General features: G+C 46.0%; 6 protein-coding genes across 6 annotated transcripts; 3 read left to right on the forward strand and 3 right to left on the reverse strand.

Moving 5' to 3' along the window:
- Nucleotides 1–172: 172 nt before the first annotated feature.
- On the forward strand, nt 173–3,386 carry TREMEDRAFT_58619 (uncharacterized protein; the record flags this gene model as incomplete). Its single annotated transcript, XM_007001275.1, has 5 exons — nt 173–745; nt 941–1,397; nt 1,543–1,725; nt 1,889–2,984; nt 3,071–3,386. The coding sequence occupies 5 exons, from the start codon at nt 173–175 to the stop codon at nt 3,384–3,386; spliced, it is 2,625 nt and encodes an 874-aa protein (XP_007001337.1).
- A 1,395-nt stretch (nt 3,387–4,781) lies between these two features.
- TREMEDRAFT_66895 (uncharacterized protein) lies at nt 4,782–6,112 on the reverse strand (the record flags this gene model as incomplete). Its single annotated transcript, XM_007001828.1, has 5 exons — nt 4,782–5,099; nt 5,239–5,471; nt 5,723–5,807; nt 5,858–5,953; nt 6,083–6,112. The coding sequence occupies 5 exons, from the start codon at nt 6,110–6,112 to the stop codon at nt 4,782–4,784; spliced, it is 762 nt and encodes a 253-aa protein (XP_007001890.1).
- Nucleotides 6,113–6,946: 834 nt separating this feature from the next.
- TREMEDRAFT_25144 (uncharacterized protein) lies at nt 6,947–8,661 on the reverse strand (the record flags this gene model as incomplete). The annotated part of the gene is made up of 4 exons (XM_007000527.1): nt 6,947–7,232; nt 7,282–8,183; nt 8,227–8,307; nt 8,353–8,661. 4 exons carry the CDS (start codon nt 8,659–8,661, stop codon nt 6,947–6,949), a joined length of 1,578 nt encoding a protein of 525 aa, XP_007000589.1.
- Nucleotides 8,662–9,361: 700 nt separating this feature from the next.
- TREMEDRAFT_58621 (uncharacterized protein) lies at nt 9,362–11,223 on the forward strand (the record flags this gene model as incomplete). The annotated part of the gene is made up of 8 exons (XM_007001276.1): nt 9,362–9,543; nt 9,591–9,609; nt 9,646–9,843; nt 9,886–10,019; nt 10,079–10,164; nt 10,212–10,667; nt 10,743–10,857; nt 10,995–11,223. 8 exons carry the CDS (start codon nt 9,362–9,364, stop codon nt 11,221–11,223), a joined length of 1,419 nt encoding a protein of 472 aa, XP_007001338.1.
- Nucleotides 11,224–11,575: 352 nt separating this feature from the next.
- Nucleotides 11,576–13,910, forward strand: TREMEDRAFT_25778 (uncharacterized protein; the record flags this gene model as incomplete). The annotated part of the gene is made up of 7 exons (XM_007000610.1): nt 11,576–11,713; nt 11,928–12,109; nt 12,403–12,514; nt 12,560–12,766; nt 12,913–13,142; nt 13,272–13,514; nt 13,718–13,910. 7 exons carry the CDS (start codon nt 11,576–11,578, stop codon nt 13,908–13,910), a joined length of 1,305 nt encoding a protein of 434 aa, XP_007000672.1.
- A 664-nt stretch (nt 13,911–14,574) lies between these two features.
- On the reverse strand, nt 14,575–17,786 carry TREMEDRAFT_58623 (uncharacterized protein; the record flags this gene model as incomplete). Its single annotated transcript, XM_007001277.1, has 5 exons — nt 14,575–14,657; nt 14,709–14,849; nt 15,005–15,208; nt 15,354–17,456; nt 17,642–17,786. 5 exons carry the CDS (start codon nt 17,784–17,786, stop codon nt 14,575–14,577), a joined length of 2,676 nt encoding a protein of 891 aa, XP_007001339.1.
- Nucleotides 17,787–18,211: the final 425 nt, after the last annotated feature.

Consider the following 18,211-nt stretch of genomic DNA (forward strand, 5'->3'; position numbering starts at 1 on the left):
GGTAGCGAAATTCGATCAAGGTAGGAGCTTCAACTAAGTAAACACCGACCTCAACCTGAACTTTGACATTGACATCGAACAAAACAACCTTAAACAACGAATCTGTTGGAAGAGGTCACCCGACAGAAACTTTGTTATAATTGAATAGGAGAAACAAGACCCTCGAAGTAAAATGGACGAAGGAGGTGCGACGCCAATCCTCCCTTCTCACCACGAATTAGATCGTTGTCGTTTAGAATCAACAGTGGATTACGATTTAGCTTCTTTATCACTCAACACACTTTCTTCCATTTCTTCACATCCTTATCCCTCACAACCCCCAAAACCTACTCATCCTCAATCTCATCCCCACCCATATCCCTCTAATCAATCCAATAACAATTCAAGAAACGTTGGTAATTTTTCAGGAAGAAAACCTCACTCGGATAAAGATGATTTTTCAGATTTATCTTCTCTCGGTTCTGTCGAATATCCCAGAGGGGTTGAACGTAGTTTTTCACTTGATCATTATTCTCTAGGACCTCATGGAACACCTAAACCTAGATCTAGAATACCAATTGGGATAACGGGGAAATATGATTCACCGGTCAGTACGGTTGGACATCATGTTAGTGCTGCTACGTTGGCAGCGGGGGTGTTTAGGAATGGAAAAGAGATGGATGGGGACTGTGATGACGATGAGGATTTTGATCCGGAACGAAGTTTGGGGAGGCTGGTAGGGGAATTAGGTAGGGTGATGAGTGGGGTAAGTGATTCTTCTTCTGTCTCTTGTTCCACCACACTCCCCTTTATGAATCTCTTTCTTGATTACCTAAATCCCATTTTCCCTCTTGTCTCCCCCTTGGTTGATGACTGACTTTCTACCATTGGTTGTACGGGTACACGACTGTGATCTCGTGAGGATATTTGGAGGATAATAGAAGGAGTGCTGATCAAGAAGAAAATCTCACCCAGACCTACTTCCCCTTTCTCTCCCCTCAGAAGTCCCCGATCTCCATCTCCCATAACCACCGCAGCCAATCTATCCTATACCTTAAATCGTTCCACCGCCCTTCCTTCTCCTCCCACCTCCCGGTCCAGCTCAGCCGAACCTCCTTCCGTATCCGGCTTCACCGCCGCTGCTCACCGTCTGGAAAAAGAACTCAAAACCAAATCGAGATCACAACCTGCGCCTCGTAGAGCTCTTAGCGACACCACCGCTCAGATACACAATATGGGCGCACCGGGACCTAGACGTAGTACTCGACCAACGATCTTAGGTAAAGAGGACGTACGCCCGGGGTCAGCACCACCACATGGGGATGTGACGGGGATGACGGGGTTGTTAGAAACGCCTGCAAAGGGCGCGGATTTTGGGTCTTTGGGAAAGAATGCGGAGTTGGGCGGGGAGACAGGAGGTAAGTTGATGGTCAAGTCTTAGTCTCCCCTTCGATACTCGCTTCATTAGGTAAAGGGGTGACGCGCGGGTCTGACGAATCGAAAGTCTGAGGAAATTGAAGAGCGAAAGTGGATAGGGGATCTATGAGCGTCACTGATCAGCAGGAGCCATACCACAAACACTCGCTACTCTACATGCCAGACTGAGAGCTTTAGAGACTGAAAATTCACTCTCTCGTCGGAGGGTACGAGAACTTGAGCAAGAGCTGGAAAAGGCCAAAGGTGAAGTGGAGACTGCCAAACGGGGTGGCGAAAGGAGACTTCGGGAGGTGATCGGGGAGAAGACGGGTGAGTAGTAAATCATCTCGTGCATTCTCTCACCGCCTGCGTTCACGATCGACTTGGATCCCTCCTGCTCATGTTCCTGTGACATCAACTGTAGAGACATGTGCAACTTAAAGTCGCCCAAGGAGAGACTGGTAGGAAAGAAGGTCTTCCGTCTGACAACCAGCTCTGGAGGACCTGGTCAAATCCCTTCGATCTCATCTCGCACGTCTCACTGTTGAACTCGAGCAAAACAAAACCCTCGTCAATGAACTCCGCGATCAACTCACCGCCGCTCATACTGCCGCTCGAGCAGACTATGACAGCTCAGTCAGAAACGATATTTCCTCGTTACGACAAGAAGTCGAGCGTCTGTCGAATGAGGTACAACGATTAGGCGGGATAGTGGAAGAAGGTCTCGAAACTCGTAAGAAAGCTAGAGGAGAGCGTACGATGCGTTTGGAAGCTGAAGAAGCTGAACGTATCGCCAATTTGGTCAAAGAACCAGAAACGATGTCCGAAAAGGTCTCTAAAGCCGAACGAGAATCAGAGATGGAACGTGTAAAAAGGGATGTGCAAAGAAGACAAGAAGAACAAGAAGCTGCGGCTGAATTGATTTCACTCAATGAGGTAGAACCGAGACCTTCAAAATTCCGTCAAGGATTACATGCTGCCGCAGTGGTAAATACTCAAATGATGCCTCCAACTGTTGAACCTCCCACTCGAACACATCCATCACGTCACCACGACCAATCGAGCCTTCCAACCCGGACGAACCATTCTCGTTCTCACTCTCATACTCATGCTCATGTCAATTTTCACTCTCAACCCCACTCACATATCCAATCCCTCCCGCAACAGGTAAATTCAAAACTTCAAGTGATCATAGGCGACAGAACCAGATATTCTGACGGTTCTTCAAGTAGCAGTTCGAGTTCGACCCGTAGAACAGAAAGACGTAAACCAGAAGGACCCAATTCACCTTTTCCAAGTATAAGAGAATCTGATGAAAAAGAATTTTTCTCTCCACGTCCAAAGGTCACACGTACTACACCTACACCTCCTTATGCCCCACCTCTAATATATGCGGATAAAGAAAAGGTTCCTTCTGGGGGATATGAGAATGTGAAGGATTTGGGTGATGGGAAAGGGGATAAATCGAGATATGAGATATTACCTGAGAGTGTTAGAAATACTATTGAAAAGAAAGGAGAAGTACCACCACAGACTGTTCTGGCTAGGGTAATAGGGGAGTTAGAAGCTGATTTTGGGCATTATAGAGCGTAAGTTCAATCACGTTTCATTTTCTCAATTGAGCTGCAGTACACTTCTTCTGAGATGGTTAGTCAGTGAAGGCTAATGACTTTAGGATTTACGCAGAGTTAGCCGATCAATACAAAGTATTGGATCCAGCTAGTCATATTGCTAAACGACACGTACTTGCGGATCATCTACGAGAAGTCATCGATACTCTCGAACATAAAGCTGATCAAATTTCGGCATTATACGAATTACTATCAGTACATGATCTACCGTCTACTCATTCTCACGATGAAAAAAAAGTCGGGCAAGGGAAAATTAGGAAGAGCGTACCGGATATAGTTAGGATGGTAAGGGATAGTTTGGGTGAAGAAGGTTTGAAAAGGTTGAAGAAAGATGGGATTAAAGTGGCTGGATTGACTTGATCCTCTTTCGACGTCACTCAATCAAAACCCTTCTTGTCTGTTTTTCCACACATACCCTGATTTCATCCTTCCCTCTTATTCATTCAAACTGTTTTAACTTGCCTCCCTTACCTTCAAATCGTCCAGGTGTGTCGATGAATTCGGTTTTCTCATGATCCATTCGACCCTTATCGTTTAGCCAGATTCTGGGGAAGACTGATAGGGAGGCAGGGGGACAGGACGAGATGGTTCGATTGGATGATGATACATAAACATATCATGATTGAGGATTAGTATCTTGCTATTATGGTGAATCTCAAGTATGTTCCATTACCAAAAGATTGGGGTGACTTGGTTGTTATTTTTGGACATTTTTTTTTCGATTCATAGGTTGAATGTGCATGCATGATGTTTTCCTCTCATTTTTTCGTTCTCCACAAATTATATTCGGACTCAATATTTCCAATACTGGATGAACACTCACACATGACATGATGACCGGAACGGCAAGAGATCAAATTTAGCTGGGAATTATTCCGACTGCTTTATGTTAGTTGCCAGTGTGGTAAAAGACGTATGTGAGTGTATGTATAAGTAGAAGAGGGTGATGTGTGACTAGATGTGATTGGCGCAAGACAAGGTACATATGACATATGACATGATAATGCATCATCAATATCTTACACTCGATGATTGTAATGGGCGAATGGACCGAGTTGATAAATCTCAGGCGGATGATGGATTATCAGGACAAAGAGGGTGTTATTGATGATGATGTTGTTGTTGAATTACTTGAGATTATGGAAGAAATCAAATTGTGAGATTATTCGCACCAGAGTATGGGGATAAGGGGATTATTCCAATCAGATAAGGTAAGTGGTACCAAATGAAGAATGGGAATGATACAGTAGAAAAAAGAAACCATTTTGATCATTCAAGTTGAAGATTAATCTCATCTGAAGGAGTATCAAGAGGAGTGAAAATGAGTTTTGGCATACCGGTCAAATGGACTTCATGTTGATCTTCATGTGGAGTTGGAGTTGCATTGAGGGGGATTGAATGTTTTTCGATTGTCGATTTGGATAATTCTAAGATGAGTAAATGAGCCTCGATCTCTCATATATAATCTACACAAAACGATCGTGTGACTCTCTTAGTTGATGAATGTTCTAAATGATCGTGGATTTGTTTCGAGAGTGTGCAGTATGTACATATGATGTCAATCCATTTCAGGGTTAGAAAGGGGACCAGAGAATTTTATAAAGGCTATGACTGCAAAAGAAGGGAATATCGAAGTGAGACTGGATATTTGGAAAATATGAAAACCCATGGGGTAGAATAAAATAGTGTCAGAACCCATTAGATTGAGTGGGATAGTTTGATGACGTATCAGATAAAGTGGGATAGTACATCACATTAGAAGGAAGAAAAAGTCCCAGCACACATCGTCAGACTACGTGAAACGACTAGAGTGAAGCAAGAGAAGAAAGAGAGAGTAGAAATGAACATACCAGAAGCAGCATCATCATCACAAATGACCAAAACATCTTGATGTCCTTTTAAAACTGAACAAGGCCATTCATCATTGATTTCTCCTTCTAAACACATTTTAATAGCTTTCGCTTTCTTTTTCCCAATAGCCAGAAGAACGATAGATTTGGAAGAAAGGATAGTTTGAAGTCCCATGGTTAATGCATGAGTTGGGACTTGGTCTATAGCTGAGAAAAAGCGGGACTGCAGTCAACGAAAAACCAATTTGGACCCTTCACGAAAGAAGGAAGAGGAGTTGGAAAAAAAAAAGCAGAAGATGTACAGTACTAAATAAAAGAAAGGAAAGAAGAATGAAAGAAAGAAAGAATGAAGGAGAACTCACATTGGCCAAACGAGTTTCAACAGTTAACATCACCATCCTTGTCCCTTCTCCGACTTGTGAGAAAGGTTCGTTGAAACCTAAATGACCATTTTCACCAATACCAAGGAAAAGTAAGTCCATACCTCCTTCTTTCACCAAGAGGTCTTCGTAAGCTTTACATTCCGATTCAGGGTTAGGTGTGAGACCGTCCAGTAAATGCGTTTGAGAAGTAGGAATATTGATTTTAGAGAATACTTCATGTTTAGCAATGAATCATTTGAACATGAAGATAATTAAACTTCAAATGACGATCATCCGATTGTCTGACGGTGTGGTACCAAAGCAACCCAAGCACCAAAGCGTCAAAGCGTCAAAGCAAGGTAGAAGCGAATGCTAAGTAGAGAAGGAGTGAAGTTTGAAAATTGGTGTATATCTGATGGGGGAAGAATGACAAACTGAAAGAAGCGACGGTGCTGGAAACCAGGAGTAGAGGAACAGAACATACAGTGTTTAGCCATGAAAGCCGCGTAACTCTCGGGATGATCAGGTTTCAAACCGACATATTCATCTAAATTGAAAGTCCTCACTTGCTGTCCGTCAACATCCGACTCATGACTTTTCCTCAAAAGAAATGACTCACCTCGAAATCGATCAAACCAGCTTGATACATCTTGACTAATTGTTCATACACCGGTATCGGCGTGGATCCAGTAGGGAGCCCAAGAACCGCATTAGGCTTCACTTTCACTTGGTCAGCGATGATTTGAGCCACCGCTTTGGCTGCGGAGAATGTGTCACTACTATCAACTCAAATTCCTATTCGCTTGTTTGGATAGAAGGAGGGATCAGATACTTACGTGACTACTAGTTTGATCTGTGATTTAGAGACTGGCATTTTGGTGATGTGATTGGTTAGTGGTGTATTAGCGGATTATGATGTTATGACAATCCTTTCGGAGGCGGAAGACAAGTAAAAAAATCGTGGGTCAGAACTCAATTGTCAAGAGGTAGAGGGTGATTGCTGGGCTATGAAGCATGCACTGAGGATATGTGATGAAACTCAGTGAAGGTGGGGTGGTTGAGAAGAATGAGAAGTGCTTTGGGACGAGATGAGGAGAGAGAAGGCGAGACTGAAGACCCGATTTGCGTCAGATATCAATGGACGTGGATGAAAGGATGTTGAGGTGTCTTCGTCCATTGGCAAATCTCGCATAGGGCGTCTTCCGTACGAGGAAGGCGAGGAGATCTTGGCGTGGGGAGTCCATTAGCGTAGTGTGAAGGTAGATCAAACACACCGAGTCATTTCGAGTAAAGTCAGGTGAGTCACACGAATCAGAAATGACGCACAGAGATGAAGACGACGACATGGATGAATGATGCCAAATGCATGGCGATTGACCAGAGCGGGGTGAAGATACTCAATGAAAAAAGTGCAGTTTGACTCATCCCGTCGCCGCTTTCCGCTCTGCTTCATATGGTTCTTCCACTTCAGGTTGCACTTCCCGCTGAGGCTGTTCTTTCACTGTGGGTCGACTTTTCCGTCCTGAGCGCCTGGGGGCTTTGGAGGATTGAGATGTAGCAGCTTTGTCTGGGGTTGAGGTTGTCGTGTCGGCTTCTATGGATGATGATTCGGGGTTTGTTTCAGGTTTTTCGACAATACTCCCAGGGTCAACGGCGTCCGGACCTGCAAAAGAAACACACCTGTCAACACTTGTATTCTATATATTGCTCACCGCCCTTCTTTCCCTCTTCCCAACCATTTCTCCAACCACCCCACTGCTCCTCCCACGGCCGAAGCCACCGATCCCGTCACGCTATTTTCGTCCCCACGTTCTTGCGACGTTTCAGGCTCAACCGCAGGAGGTGGGGGAGTAGGAGGGGTGTACCTACCACTAGAAGGATCATCCGATGGTGGTGGTACTTGAATCGGGGTGTCGAATGATACATTTGTTGGTTTCCCCTCTTCATCATCGGCGTACGCTTGCCACAACTTCTTCTGAAAAGGGGACAACGATCTGAGGAAGTGAGCTAGCATTAAAGTATATGATGAAGCCGTTCACTTACCTGGGCACCTGGATTCTCCAACAGACTACTAAATCACCTCTGTCCGATCCGGCCCCGGATCTCATTATATTTCTGATACCTCTTCCTCTCAGAACGGCTTCCTCACCACTTTGGGTACCTTCCCTCACTCTGACCTCCACATCGCCTTCCAACGTAGGTATCCGTACTTTCCCCCCTAATACCGCAACATGTAATGGGACCTTTGCATCATGATACAAATTCGTTCCTTGTCGTCTGAAAACCGCAGATGGTTTGATATTGACACGTACGAGAAGATCGCCAGGAGGACCAGAACCGGACAGAGGTGTATCACCAGCACCGGGTATGCGCATTTGCATTCCATCGTCAATACCAGCAGGTATATCCACATCCACATCCTTACGTTCTTTGATCCTACCCATCCCACCACAGTCTCCACAGCTTGCACCTTTCGGAATGGTAGTCCCTTCACCGCCACAAGAAGGACAAGTGGAAGCCATGACCATTCCTTGCATTGAGAACGTACGTTGTCCCGTTCCATGACAAGACGAACATTGGGTTTTTTTCTGTCCGGCTTTCAAACCGGACCCATGACACGTTTTACAGTCGACGACGGGGGTTACGGTGACTTTACGGGTGGCTCCATTACACGCCTCAAGGAAAGAAAGAGTGATTGAAGCTTGAAGATCATCTCCTCGCATGACTCTTGAAGATTGTCCACGAGAGGAGCCGCCAAATGCACCGAAAATCGATTCGAATATATCACCAACGTTTCCTGCTTGACCTCCGGGACCGCCGAACCCTTGGAAACCTCCGAATCCACCAGCCCCACCTCGAGCAAAGGCATCGGGATCGAACCCTTCTTGGGTGGCAGCGGAACCATATTGATCGTATGCTCGACGTTTCTTGTCATCCGAAAGGATCTAGAAGTCAGCCGAGAGACTAGGGGAGAGTCGGCTAGCTAACATCATAGGCGTTCTGGATCTCATGGAAACGTTCTTTGGCCCCGGCTTCTTTGCTAGAATCAGGATGCCATTTTTTCGCCAGCTATCTGATTAGCGTTCGAGTCGTGAATAAGACGCTGAAGCTTACCGAGTAGTAGGCTTTCTTGATCTCGCTAGAGCTGGCGGTTTTCCCTACCCCGAGAGTTGCATATAGATCACCAGCGGAAGCTCTCTGAGGAGGGGTCCAATGGAAGGTACGACGCTGTGATTGTATCTGAGGAGATAATGATGAATAGTGAGTGTGTGATGATGCTCCGCTGCATGTTGTCCAAGATCGGAAGGAGCGAGAGTGGAAGTCGGGTGAAGAACGTGGAGGGGGGTGAGCGGAAGAGCTCGGGTGAGAAGACGACGTGGCGGGAAGAGCTGCAAATGCACGTGTGGGTAGTCTAGGGGGCATGATTCTGGATTATCTGAACTGAGAAGGTGATTGAGGGGACACCATGCCAGATTTTATCGTTTAGATGATGGAGGAATGGAGAAAAAAAAAGTGTATTGTATGTATGCTTTTCGTCGAAATCTCCAGAAGGGAGATTTTGCCGCTGATGGGGTTGATACTTCTGATTCCGCAAAAGTAGTGAAACTCCACGTCATTTCTCCTGTCGCCCTCTCCTCCCTCACCCTAGCCTCCTCTGCCCCTTGCATCATGTCGATATTGAGCAACATCCACACGGTATCTCTTATCATCATCCGCGTTGACGGCTTACTGCTCGAGTCATACCGCTGACGGAACGATCTCACATACTGAGATCTGGGCTAACCCACGTTCGTCTCTCGCTGACTATGACATCGAATAACATCCTCCCTTCATTTCGTCGGAGAAAGGATGTCCACATTGCCTTCTCATTCACCGATATCCTCGTACACTATGGCATGTTACATCTCTGATTATCTCTCTTTCTCATCAGTTAACGAATTACTGATATCGTACTGCACATCCCTTTTCGATGCCACCCCAAGATGTCCTCACCTCTCCAATGGCAAACCTACCAAATGTTCAGCTAAAAAACGCGCGTCTTCTTCTCCCTTCCGGAGAACTAACCCCTCTCACATCTCTCTACCTGTCCACCACCACAGGACAAGTAGTGACGCCATGTATCATGCCCATCGGTGCGTCCCTAGAAGTGATCGACTGTATGGGCGGTACTATCAGTCCTGGGATGGTCGACATTCAAATCAACGGAGGATTCGGTGTTGATCTCAGCGAGTTCACCTCGCCCATCGAATATTTGACAGGTTTGGATAAGTTGAGTGAAGAGCTTCTTCGAATGGGAGTGACCAGGTGAGTTTACTTTAGTATTACAAGCGATGGGAATCTGATAGAGATAGCTATGTTCCCACCGTTATCGTAAGTTTGATAGTTATGGCTGTACTGATCAGCTAGTCTCAGAAACCAGAGGTATATAAGAAAATCTTACCTCTGCTCATGGAACGAGCTGGAAAGTCTCCCAAGTTGGGTGTGTTGTCTGCTACGCCTCTGGGGTTCCACGTCGAAGGACCTTTCCTCGCTCCCCTCAAAAAAGGATGTCATCCATCAGAAAACATCGCAGTGGTGAATGAAGGACTAACGGACTTCGAAAACGTGAGCTGGGCTAACGTTACTGATTTTCAAGCTGATGAGTAGATGTACGGCTCGGAGGCCGTTGCTCCTAATCGGGAGATGGTGAGGATCGTGACCGTCGCTCCTGATGTCCAAGGGGTTTTGCCTTGTATACCAGAACTAAGCGAAAGGGGAATAACAGTGGCTTTAGGTCATACGTAAGTGAAACTTTTCTTGTAGCATGTTCAAGATCTGTCGATAGGAGCTGATATGTTAGTAATGCTACCACGGAGCAAGCTTTACAAGGAATCATAAACGGTGCAACTCTTTTGACTCATATCTTCAACGCTATGCCTCCTCTACGTGAGTTGTCTCATGTTTCGGAAGAAGAAGAGAAAGATGACCATTAGATCACCGAGACCCATCTATCATAGGTCTTCTCGGTCTCCCTCTACATCAACCTACTCAAGACTTGAAACTTCTTTCTGATGCTCAGAAAGTCCACTCCGCACCTGTCACTCCTATCCTCACACGTTTCAAGAGACTCTTCACAATGACAGAACCTCTTGTAGAAGAAGACGAATCTCTTCCTGATGAAGATCCCGTATCCGTACCACGAGACACACCATTTCTGGGTGATAAGCACGTCAAGAAAGCTTGTATGACTTGTTCGTATGACCCTTGCGATCAAATTGACGGATGTGCTTGTGAAGCACCCTCCACTCAACAGTGTGATCCTGAGTCGGAAGGTCAGATGGCCTCAAGACCTAGCTTTAGCATCATAGCCGACGGTGTGCACGTCCATCCTCAAGCTGTTGCTCTGGCATACCGTGCTTATCCAGAGGGGTGCATATTGATCTCTGACGGTCAGTCATCCTTATTTCCTTCTTTCTTCCTTGTTTAATCTTTCCTTATCAAGGTGTGGCTGAGCTGAAGTACAGCAATGCACTTTATGGACCCTGACCTCCCTGATGGGGTTTATCCGTGGAGAGAATCAGCTATAGAAAAACGTGGAATGACCCTAACTCTAGACGGGACTGACACTTTGGCAGGCAGGTAGGTGTAGCGACATCTCTCCCCCATCTTTGTTTCTCATATGGTCGAACATCATGTCTACGTTGGAGATTTCCATTATTCTGGACGCTGAGGAAGTTAAGATATGTGAAAAAGGAAAATCAGTTGCTAAATTGCAGTATCCTCCCTATGCCAGAAGCAGTAATAAACCTTTCGAAATTCGCCGATATCCCACTTGAACGAGCTATAGCATGCGCCACTTATACCCCTGCCAAATTACTCGGCGGTCTCTTCAAAGAATCCCATGGGTTGGTACCTGGCTGTAAAGCCGATGTATTATTATGGGACAAAGAAGGTTTGAAAGGTGTATGGAAGAGAGGAAGGGAAGTGTGGAGGAGGTCAGAGTAGTGACACTCTCATTCATTCCACTTCACTGTGTAAAGGTTATGTGTTGGTATACCCTTGATTGTGTTGCATGTCGCATTCTCTTCGGCTGTCTAGTCATGCCTATGAATGCTCCTCATACTCCCTTCAAGTATCACTCTGCAACTCTGAGCTGAGATGCGGTATATGATCATTCCGTGCACACTGTCGGAAATCGTTGCCCGCCACTAAATTCCCACAAGTTCAACTTGATCTTTCCTCCTTGATACTTTCACATTCATCTTTTAACAATGTACACAACATCATCTAAGCCATCATGACAACATCTTCACACTTCAGAGAGATACTTTCAACATAAAAGTATCCAATCTTCAACATGTCCGGTTCTTTAGTTCAGTACATTCAACTCCTCAACTCTGCATTCCTGTCACAATCCCCTGACCAACTCTACTCAGCCGTACCATTATCTCCCGACCACCCTCTTTTCTCTCACCTTCGTACTGCTCTAAGTGCGGTAAGTGTCTAAACATTCTTGTTCTCATATTCCCTTCCCGCTCAACCCATCATGTCGTCCAAAGCGAAAGCTCCCTCATTCTCATGTCCCACGCCCCATCTCCATCTTCTCTGCACTTAGATCACCTTGATCATATCGGCTCCGTTGATCCGTTGACTTTTGGAGCTTGCTCGAACGCTTCACTTTATCTCGTTTGTTACTTGCTGATAAACAGGTCTCTACCTCTGCGTTGTTACCTTCCGCCATAGCTCCGTTTCTCGGCTCCATCTCACCAGATGTTAGAGAAGGTTTTACTTCCTTCGTCTTGAGTTTATTACGATATGTCAAAGTGTATCAGGAAGGTGGGGACTTCGGAAATGTTTATGAGAGGTTTATGACTTTGGTAGGGGTTTATACGTGGGTCTACTCAAATTCCCTCCCTTATGCTCTACCCTTTCCTCAACATCCTCTTATCATCAATGATCCATATCATTCTCTGAACAGTCCACTCGAGTGCGATATCCCCTTTCCACATTCTGACTCCCTCGAACATCAAACCATGGTTCGTGTCCTCATTTTCTCATCCCCAACAGCATACTATCAGTACAGACCATTCAAGTGTCATTCCTCGATAGTGCAGACCCTATGCAGAGGTTCGCGCTCGTCCTCGTGGCAACCCGCACCTGATCATTCTCCATGCTAACTCCCAGCGAAGTGAACAAACTCTACGCTCAAACCTCTTCCGAAGGCGTTCATCTTCACCCTCATCTCAACCCCATCATTCTTTCTCTTGCCAAACAACTGGTCTCAATATCCAACCAAGTCAGTAATTGTCTGTATCATTTTAGCCAAGAGCTCACTCTTCAGGCGGCAGCATCATCTCCTTTTTCACCACGTCACGACCGTTCTGCTCGGTCTATAAGGGATACCACGCGACAGATCATTGAACGTTCTTTCCAAGTGAGCAGTACATCACTATCAGATTCCGAGTGGGTGGGATGTATGGGGAGAGATGTTTTGGTGGGTGATATTATGTGGGGTTTGGCAAATGTTCTATGGAGGATATATGCTGCCGTGGGTTACCTTGTCTCGCCCTCAAAACTTCCATGCTCTCTGATCTCGGAAAACCTTTGCATCTGGCAACACTGCCGTGTCATATAAGTCATATTCGTAAAAGAGATACGGGCAGATATCGTCCTCATATGTCGCTGACCCAACAGCGTAAACTTCACACTCAAGCTGCAGACTTAGTACGAACTTTTGCCGCTCTTCAACCTGCTGAGGAAAAACGTATTCATGCTCGACCTCAAAGAATCCCACAGACCGACATTTGTCAGGCTCATTATTGGCGTGGAAGATTAGGTGTGGTTTTACTCGATATGAGGAATGGACGACATTGGTTGGATAAGGCATGGGAATGGTGTCCATCAGAATGTTGGCAACAACGAAGGTAGGTGATCTTGGTTCGACCCTCCATCTCTTTCTCTAATCCTCGACCACACCTCCGGTCTCTCTTCACTTACATTTCTTCTTATGGGGTATGAATCATGTACGTTACAGAGAAATAGCTAAATGTCAGAGCTATTTTGATCAGAGTCATACCCGTCAACCTTCTGCTCGGTCGTCTTCCCTCTTTCTCCCTTTTAGATCAATACAATCTCCACGAATTTTCTCCTCTATTACACGCCTTCAAAAGTGGTAATTTACCAGCCTGGAGGAGAGTGTTAGAAGATAATAGAGAGTGGTTTAGACGTAGATCGATCTGGTTGGTTCTTTTCGAACGGGGTGAGATTCTACTTTGGCGAAATCTTTTCCGGTTCAGGTGAGTCCATCTTTTCAACTCTAGTTTCTATCGCCATACCTCAGTTTTCCTCGAAACACGACACTTTTTTGGATTTAGGGGAGGGGTTGTATAATAAAATCTGCGAACCACAACACAAGCCGAGATAATATTTGCTCGTGATGTGCCAGTGAGAAGTACAGTCGTCTATCACTTCCTGAATTGTACTTTAAACTAATCAGCAGTGTTAAAACACATTACCAACTTTTCCCTTCTGCACCACGGAACAGATGTCCCACTCGTGTTTTCCTCAATGCCACACGCGCTGCGTTTTCAGGGACGAACGAACCAGAAGATGATGATATAACTTTGGAAGATATCATCTGTGTTCTTTCCAGTCTCATTGATCAGGTAAGTCATTTCACATTCATCAAGTAAATCGCACAAGCTGAAGAAGGAAGGGTTTAATCCTTGGTCATCTAAGCTACAGTCAACAACAATTAATCATGAAACCTAGTGAAGATGGAATGGGAGGATTTCCAAAATTAGGGGATGTGATCCCTAGACGAGTCGAGGCGATTATGTGAAGAACATCGTGAATCATGGATCATTTAGGAATGTCACATCACAAAATCACAATCTTGTTCGTCTTCACCAACAGTTTCTACTTACTGTACATTATGATGATTGTACTTACGAACGTTCTCGATACAAGTAATCTCCGACGTGATCTCAAATACCTCATATCCTCTCCTACATCTCATGCAAGCTTCATCACCGGTCAAACAGCTTCAAGATTCATCTCCGAAAGTTGCACAGCTTTTAGAAGAATGGAAGATTCAGTACCGCATATATCATCGATAACACTAGAAATTTCACCTTGAATGGATGACCAACATTGTCGATCTCCGCCTTCGGTTAAGAGAACAATGGATAGTAGATACAGGACTCATTGCCACTGATCCAATGAGGGGATATAAAGTTTGTTTTTGGACATCCTGAAAGAAAACCTCCACCGCTTATTTTTTTACTCTGTCATTGATATAAAAAGTTATCAAACAAACAACATGTCTCAATCGACAACCAACAGTGACACTTCCCATCACGGAGCTCCTAAAGCAGACTCCACCAATAGCGCGTCTGCCCAAACCATCCTAAGCGAGCCAAAAGCAGCGGATCCCTCGACTGGTCACACAACTGAAGCAGGAACAAACACGGGTTATAAAGAAGGAGGACCCTCGAACGGATCCGGAAACAGTACCGCCACCGCGACTTCACTCAACAACCCTACGACCTCTGGTGACCCAAAGAAAAACAGGCCGCAATTAAGTCTGGTTATCCCTACTGCTTCCTCGGCTGCCGGGCGGTCATTAGGATCTGAGTATGAGGATTGATGCAGAAACGCCGCAGCGCTTACTTCTGATAATGGACCATGCATGAACAATGTAACATGAGACTCTGAGATTCATTCTCCATTCTTACGATAAGTAACCTTAACTATGTCACTGACTACCTGTCGACCGATTTGAGACGTTGCGATAATCGTTCCTTCTGCGCCAGAGCTGCGGCGGCATCGTAGGTACTTGACTTCTCCTCCCCACCTCCCATCTCATCACCCACATCGGATATATCGTCATCCGTCGATTCGAAGGTGAATGTTGGAGAGTCGAATTGCGATGTTGAGATGGAAGGTGAGCGAGGACAGATATCGAATGAAACTATGGACCGCATATCTCCTATACATCAGCATCCCACCCTTTTGCCTCATAGTCAAGGAATACGATCTCAGAGAATAAGAGACTTTGATATGACAGCATGGAACATAGGGGTGACCGTGAAAGGGGAAAGGGAGAGACGAAGGGAAGTGGAACTCGGACTCACCGCCGACTTGTACAGTCCTCCAATCATTTGACCCAGCCAGAATCCTACATGCTTGTGGAGGTAATTGATTCCCATGTCTCATCCAAACCTCATCCATCATTTCTTCCTTCGCATTCACTTCAATCTCGAATAATCTTATTTCTGGATGTAACAAACCCCCACCATCTCCATCACCACCTACTATCTTATCTTCTTCTTTGGCAAGTGCACTTCCAACTTCATCCCCTCCCTCTTCTCGCCTTCGTTTCTCTCTTACGACTTCTTTGACACCTTTGAACACGGCTAAAGAGCTACAAGCAGGCGGAAGTGAGACACGGATGTGCGGGACGGGTATAGTGGTGAAAAAGTCCAGATGAGGTGCGCGGAAAATAAGCATGGCGAGTGGGTCATATGCCACTAAAGATAGAGCACCCATAGTCGGACACCAAGATCGAAGCAAATAGTGTAATTGAAATCGTATTCTATGAGCCAAAACGTGAGAACTTACACCTTCCTCGCCTGAGCCGTCTCGGGGAACATGTGTACCGTGTGGTCGATTGGGATTACCAACTTGGACTTGGTTGGTAATGGGTGTACCAGTGGATACAGGTGCGCTAAGGAGAGACGAACGTAGGTGCGTTCGAGATGACTCATGCAGGCGAGGTTGATGTCGATGATGCATACGAGGAGGCGGAATCGTAGAGGTCGCATTGTGTTGAGAAGTCACTAATGACTCGGTGGACGTGGCGGGGGAGTTACGATACAATCTTCCTCTTTGACCGAGGGCTGGAGCTTCCAGGTCGTCATGACTGGAGTTCAGTCGGAAAGTTTCTCGATCCGGCGATGGAAGATGATCGAGTCGTTCTTTTTGGTCATTCGTCAGAACATCCAAAGGCTCCAAGTTCAAAGAGGAAATGTCCTCCCCCCTTGATGAAATGTCGCCTCTCTTCGAATATGTGTCATCCTCGAATATATCTTCCTGTGAAGAGTTGCTGGAAGAGTCATCGGCGTCATCATCTGCCTCGGCGTCGTCAAGTGAACTATCATCATCGTCAGAGGCAGGTGAATTTGGGGCGTCCAGAGGTCTTGAATTTCGAGCACCGGTAGAGGCTTGAGACAGTGGGGAGGCAGGAAACGTCCTGCTACCTTGAACATGGGATCTATGGAAGTTTGATTCACGCCTTGAAGGAAGACGTGACGAGGATGTACTGCTCTTGGTAGGTCTTTCAGATATGCCATCGGACAGCGTATTCCCACTCGCATTTCTTGCCTCGTTCTCATCCGCATAGTTCACATAAGCGCCCAGTCCTGCACGGGCGGGTGGATGATGCCATTGCTGCCCAGAATGTAGCCGTTGGGACGATTCTCCAGACGATGTTCCAGCGGATGAAAGCCTTGCAGGATAGAGAGGTGGCGGAAGCGGAGGTAGGACATGTAGGTTCGCCATATTTTGCATTACTGATTGCGGGGCGGGTGGATGTGCGGGGGTGATGTTGTTCGTTTGCATCCACCAGGTGGGTAACTCGAATTCGGTCCGAGAGAGCAACGCATCCCTCCATGACTCTCTGATGGGATTATAATCTCTGGAGGATTGCGTATCTCTTTCCAACGTCGATTCCGGATGATTCGGAGCGATATCTGGTCTTGTGAATGACAAAAGCTCTTGACCTAAAGTAGAATCGTGTAAGTCCCACATCCTGAATTCCAACCGTACTTTGCGAGGAGCGATGTATTGCAGAGCTTCGAATAAAACCTCAGCATCACATTGACAGAGTATCAGTGCGTCGCATAAGGTAAATGATTCGAGTATCGAGAAAAGACTGAGGATTTCTGGGAATTGACGATGTATGGCGCCCATTGATAAATTTGGTCGATTTGATCTTCTTCCAGCTTCGTATCCGTGTAATACAGGGGAAGGACGGACAGTGAGATTTTGAACCAGAGAGATCTTCGTTTGACTGGTGATATACCGAGGGGGGTGGACAAGTGATCGGGCGAAGGAGGATATGGTGGTATAGCTGAGTAGAGGATGAGAATATAGGATAGGTAAAGCAATTTGGTAGTGCTCTGAACTGAGGAGAAGTGGATTCAAGGCTTCTTGTAGACAATCTGTGTTTCTCCATTCTGGTTCATAAGCATTTGTGAACATGATACCAAAGGACCGTTGATCGCGCACCGCCCTATTGAGTCTCGGTAGAGATGGGCAACGGAATGCTTCAAATTGAGGGTGAAGCCAAAGAGCTCAGGAGTCTGGATACATGTTAGGGAAGAAGGGTATTGTGATAATATTGGTCAGTACTAGAACATACCTTGATAAACCCCCTCATAGTGGATGAAAAAGATGCGCCTCCATACTTCCTCCGGGAGATCAGGAAGGACGACCAATTTAGCTTTGCCCTTGCCCTTGTCGAGCTTGCTCCGTGGAGATATGGGAGGAAAGTTCACTGGTTCCATCGCAAGAGACCATACAGTGCGGCTATGCTAGTACAAACCACGAGGAGAAGTCAAATTGAGGATGAGGAGGGGAAGGTATGTATGGTGTTCACTTCGTTGAGTTCACTTTGGATGACATTGGACGATCGACGTCAATTTGTGGCAGTGTGGCACTTTACAAATGTGGCACTTTCATCTTCCTTTCGCCGAGACGGCCAAAGCGCCGTAATGTACATGCACCTCATATCAAGTTGGTGTCTTTATGTAAGGCCATAGAAGGCTCATGCAGCCTGTGCACCCCATCTTGAACTGGAAACACTTCACTTAAGTGTTCTTCCATTCATCATGGGTAGATCATGAGTCCTCTGCCCTGCCTCTATGATCAATCTGGTGCGGCGTTCGAAGTCTCGTCGATCCCCGCTCTGACCCCACAGCCGTCGTTATAT

The sequence above is a fragment of the Tremella mesenterica genome (assembly GCF_000271645.1).
Source record: "Tremella mesenterica DSM 1558 unplaced genomic scaffold TREMEscaffold_1, whole genome shotgun sequence".
Lineage (NCBI taxonomy): Eukaryota > Fungi > Basidiomycota > Tremellomycetes > Tremellales > Tremellaceae > Tremella > Tremella mesenterica.